The 5513-nt window shown below is 45.9% G+C and overlaps 1 protein-coding gene across 1 annotated transcript; it reads right to left on the bottom strand.

Annotated features, from left to right (window-relative positions):
• Positions 1–1222: 1222 nt before the first annotated feature.
• LOC120736590 (transcription factor Sox-9-A-like) lies at positions 1223–4434 on the bottom strand. The gene is made up of 3 exons (XM_040036832.1): positions 3998–4434; positions 3567–3817; positions 1223–3430 (listed from the first exon to the last, which is right to left on the bottom strand). The coding sequence occupies exons 1-3, from the start codon at positions 4432–4434 to the stop codon at positions 2616–2618; spliced, it is 1503 nt and encodes a 500-aa protein (XP_039892766.1). The 3' UTR covers positions 1223–2615.
• Between the last annotated feature and the right edge of the window lie 1079 nt (positions 4435–5513).

The following is a 5513-nucleotide window of genomic DNA, read 5'->3' on the forward strand; positions in this document are numbered from 1 at the left end:
AATCATAATAAGCATGAAGATTTATGGAATGTCAGTGGTATTGGTGAATCAGCACTCTAAAACCTCATAAATAACACACTGAATGTCTGTTTAATTTGTACAAAAACACAAATGCAGCTCATGTAACAGTTTGTTATGTAACTGTAAGTGAAGACAAATGTGATATAATGTGTTCTGTTCAGCTTTAACCGTGCTGCTAGGTGTGTTTTTCAAATAAAAGAAACTAAAAAGCGCACTTCATCAAATAGATAACTATTCTTTTAAAAATTACCAAACAGCAGAGCAGAGTCAATGATACTTGCACAGGTCGCACAGTTCTAGAAAGGCCTCTGTGCAAACATACAAATATTGATGAACAAGCAGACCCATACTGACTGAAATAAAACAAAACATATACAGTATAATATTAAGAAACAAAACAACTTCCAAACTTGATATAAAGGTCCCAGTTCTCAGACAAATGGCTCAAAGTTCAATTGAAATGCTTGCCATTCTGGGTCAGAGAGTCCATTTAACAATTCCAGATTTCTTCAGTTATAAGCTTCACTTAATTACATCAGTTATTAAAACTATTGCTGTTTACTGGTCTCTTATGTTGTAGTTGCAATGGTTTCAAAATACTCTGTTTTTAACTTTTCTTTTCTTCTTAGTTTTCAGGTTGCTCTCAGCTTACATTGCTGACTTTTAACAGGATGTCTGATGCACAATAACCTGTTCTGTAGTTGCAAGCGTTTCGTTTTTGTCCTGTAAAAATAAAAACCATATGCTTTGAATGCAATGCTTGAAATAACTCAGTGTTATCCTGTTTTGCAGTGTGGACTTGTTTGTGTGGATCAGCCCTCCCTGCTGTCTTATCTAAACGGGACCTGATCAGCTCAGTTTTCCTTTGGAATCAATTTGATAAACCTTTATTAGTTTTACCACACTACATGTTACCACATCGAACAGCCCACCTCCAGACCCCTTCCCTTCTAGAAGGTTCACAACCCCCTGCTGTCACCAGCTGACAGGAGGAGAAGGAGGAAGAGGGTAGGAAAAAAAACGCAGGGCTTCTGGGAAAACAAACACTAACGCTGCTTCTTGGCACTCTTTGTTTAACCCTTTCACTGCACCAGTATCATCAACAACATTGGTGTCATATGTTAGTCAGCACTGTGGTATTGCAGTTGTATGCTGAGTCATAAATGACAAACTCTTTTTTTTAATAGCATTTTCTTTTTTATTGCAAATACATATACAAAAGTGTCTTTAAAGACAGTACAAATACATGGTAAGATTGCAGGAAGGGGGGTAAACGATTACTGGAATCATCAGTTCTTTGATACTCAGAGAAAAGGAAATGGAGCTTGCAGAGCAGAAAGGATGTATGTTCCCCTCTGGTGAATGCATGAACAAAAAGAGAACTGTGAGAGATGCTATTTTCCAGTTCTTTCAGCCATATCTTGAAGTCCGACGCAAAGAAAAATTCACAAATAACATAAAAATCATTTTGTTAGATATTCCCCCCTCCAAACCCACGAAACAAAGGCAAACACATACTTAAAACATTTAGATAAGATAAATAAACCAGAAAAAGAGGACTACAGCATGTACCATTTTGTCTACGTACCTCCTGGGTTGGGAAAACAAAAAGAAAAAAGAAAAAGAGGGGGGGTTATATGTTGTCTACATTGCAAAGAGGGCAATTCATTAGTAATAAGAATAGCATGTAAAATAATTACTTTGAAATAAAGTTAATAAATAAATAAAACTGGATTTGACCTGGAGGGTAAAGTTTGGGGGGTGCATACTGGACACCAGCCTGTGGGAGTGAGGAGACCGCAGGGGGGAGGGGTCAAAGGTGACTTCCTGTGGCTGTCAAGCACACACTGTTGGACAGTTAAGCGTAATCTCAGCTGCAGCCATTGAGCGCAGACACACAAAAAGTACAAAACATCGGGGGGAAAATGTTAAATCCAAGGCACGGGTGGTGGAAGGGGCCGCGGTCTCCCTCCCCGCCATCGAGACAGCGCGGCACTGGGAGGCAAAGTCTCTCTCTTTGTTCTTGTATTGCCTAACAGACAACAACAGGTCTCCAACAGCATAAAATACAAACCGTACTGGCTGAATGGCACGCAAAAAGAGTAAGCGGCGACGACGACAACAACAAAAAGTAACAGAAACCTGACAGAGAACCAGAATCTGCACTACTGCCAGTGGTTAGTTGCCGAACTGGTTAAAAAAAATATAAAGCTGTTTTTTTATTTTATTTTATATCTACAGGTACAAATAATTATCCTAACCCTCTGCCCACCCCACCCCCATGTCCCCATGGGTTACAAACTGCCAGCATATTAAAAAAAAAAAAAGAAAAGAAAGAAAAATTATGGAAACATAAACAGTACCTACAGAAATATTGACAATCAGTAAGTCCTCACAGAGGATTTTCTTAAAGTCTTCCATCTCTCTAAAAATATAATATATAGCTTCTATAATAGCAAGGCACTACGTGAGCCAATCACAAGTCCAGCTCTCCTTTCTCTCTTTTTTTTCTTTTTTTTTCTGAGTTCAAGTGTCTGATTGACGGGGGAACCACCCTCCCTCCCCCCAGAGTAAAGTGTTGCATTGTAAGTGTCTCAGGGTCTGGTGAGCTGGGTGTAAACCGGCGCTGGATCCCAGTGCTGCGGGCTGTTCTGCGGGATGGAGGGCACCCCTGTGTTGTCGGCTATGGGCGTGTACATGGGCCTCTGGCTTGGGCTGCTCATGTAGCTGAAAGTTGAGTACAGCCCCGAGCTCTGCCCCGCCCCCGCGTGGCTGTAGTAGGAGGAGGCAGTTGTAGTGCCTCCCCCCTGGTGGTCGGGGTAGTCGTACTGCTGCTGCTGTGCCCTGGAGATGGCCGGGTAGGAAGAGGAGGGGCTGTAGTGCTGCAGGTTGAAGGGGCTGTAGGGGCTGACGTGCTGTGGGGAGCCCTGCTGCTCGCTGTAGTGGCTCGGGCTCAGCTGCTCTGTCTTGATCTGGGTCCTGTGCTGGGTCTGAGCGCCATCTGAAGCCCCACTGTTCCCCAGGGTGGTCAGGGTGTGCTGCTGCTGCTGTTGTCCCTGCTGGTTCGGGCTTTTAGCCATCCAGGTGCCTCCTGACTGGGGGCTGACTGGAGCGCCGCCGCTGCTGATGCTGTAGCTGCCGGTGTAACTTACTGGCGCTGCGTTGGTGGAGCCCGGGTGGCCATTGGGAGGGAGGTACTGGTCAAACTCGTTGACATCGAAGGTCTCAATATGGGAGATGACATCGCTGCTCAGCTCGCCTATGTCCACGTCACGGAAGTCAATGTTGAGCTGTCGCCCACCGGGACCATCAGGCAGGGAGCGGAGGCCTACTTCGCGTTTTAGATCGACCTTGCCTGAGCTGACATCAGTCTTTGGGGTAGTGGGAGGGGTAGGGGGACCCTGGGAGCCTGGAGGGCACAAAATGACACAGGTTAGATTTTGCTTTAAAATTAAGAACAGGTTTTGGACTGTTTAAGCATTCCAGTTGGACTGAAAGTCAATATTTATCTTATACAATCTGAAATGATGGCAGGAGGTCCTCACCTGAGTGCTCTCCAGGAGAATGCACCTCTCCCATGCTGGATGCAGGGGAGTCTGCCTGCTGGAGAGCTTTGAAGATGGCGTTTGGGGAAATGTGCGTCTGCTCGCTGCCGTCCTCGCCTTCGCTCTGCCCGTTCTTTACAGACTTCCTCCTTCGGGGCTGGTATTTGTAGTCCGGGTGATCCTTCTTGTGCTGCACCCGGAGACGCTCAGCTTCCTCCACGAACGGCCGCTTCTCTCCTTCATTGAGAAGTCTGTGCGTACAAATGACCAATTATTAAACCAGTCAGTTTCTGCTGTAATTCATAAACAAAAAGGAGCTAACTGTGGGGGGGAAATGAAATTCTACATTTATATATTAACAAAAAATCAGACAGTGCATGCTAATCGTTACGTAAAAAGTGCCGAACTATTTACAGCGCATCCACACTTACCTCCAGAGTTTTCCGAGTGTCTTGCTGAGCTCCGCGTTGTGAAGGTGCGGGTACTGATCCGCCAGCTTCCTCCGAGCAGCCTGAGCCCACACCATGAACGCGTTCATTGGTCTCTTAACGTGGGGCTTATTCTTGGTAGATCCGTTAACGCGCACCGGCATGGGCACGAGGGTCCAGTCGTAACCCTTGAGCACCTGGGACACGGCTTCGCGGATGCAAGCGGGAAACTTGTCTTCCTCGTCCTTCTTGAAGTCGCCCAGAGATCCGTCCGCTCTGAGCAGCCCGTTCTCCGACGGCCGGGTGTTCTCGGTGTCGGAGCCCGAGCCAGACGGGCACGGGGAGCCCGCAGAGTCCTCGGACATGCTCGGGCTCGGGGCGTCAGAGAGACACTTGTCTTGTTCCTCCGTCATCTTCAGGTAGGGGTCGAGGAGATTCATACGAAAAACTGTTTGGTGCCAATTTACGCGTGAAATCGTAGAGTTAATTCTGCTTTTTTGAGAGAGAGGAGGGGAAAAGCCTCTGACTTCACTTCACCTTGCCAGGATGCCCTTGAGCAAAACCTTTCAGCAAAAAATCAGGTAAAAAAACGGGGAAGATTCTCAAATTCTCTCCCGTGTACCTTGCGTAAAAGCCGATCTGGAGATGAGGCGCTTTTACGCACGAGTTCTCCAGGATAAGTCTGGTTTCTGCTAACGGATCCGCACTTGCAAGGACGAAAAAAACACGAAACAACCCAAAACACGCCAGCAGGTACGACTCTGTGTTCAGCTGTGCAGAATGAAACGGTAAAGAGCTCCCTTCTCGTTCCCGAGTACAATCCCCAAGAAGCTTGAGTGCTTTGAACTGAAAACGTTTTGCATGCGGGCTTTATAGCGCTTTAAGGTTCTGAGGAAAGCCCTAATCCGATTGGCTGGCAACATGTGACGCCAGAGTGAAGGAATTTGATCCCATTTTTTCCTTCTCCTAACCAGCGCGGGCAGCACACACATTTCCTTGACACACACACACACACACACACACGCACTGCTCACCAGTGTCTGCATGCTGTGTTTAATTTTTCAAATTTTCTTTTAAGTTTTTAATTTTCTAGTTCATTCTAAGGCTTCATGGGGACATTTATTATGACGTACTGAATATTTATCCATATATTATGAATTACTCAAAGTGGCATTTTATAATGACGGAAAACAAATTATTTTTGCAAACAGACGCGAGAGGCAAAAGATCTGCAGATAGATTAGCAACAAATCCGTGTTACTCTCAGCAGTCCGGCGTCCCAAACAGCTGCAATTACTTTCTACTCCTACTTTAACATTTTCTCTGCTCGTCTTCCATCAAACCGAGAAGCTTACCTACAGTTACAGCATCTGAACAATAGGGGGGGACAGCAGTCTAGAAAATCAGCAAACTTGCCACCCTGCGCTTGCCAGGAGGAGGAGGAGGAGAGTGAAGCCTGCTGCAGAGCAACAGTTGCTGTCAAACATCAGCTTTTGATTTGTGTCGCTCTTCTCATTTC

The sequence above is a fragment of the Simochromis diagramma genome, unplaced genomic scaffold (genome assembly GCF_900408965.1).
Source record: "Simochromis diagramma unplaced genomic scaffold, fSimDia1.1 OVJJ01000371.1, whole genome shotgun sequence".
In the NCBI taxonomy this organism is placed as follows: domain Eukaryota; kingdom Metazoa; phylum Chordata; class Actinopteri; order Cichliformes; family Cichlidae; genus Simochromis; species Simochromis diagramma.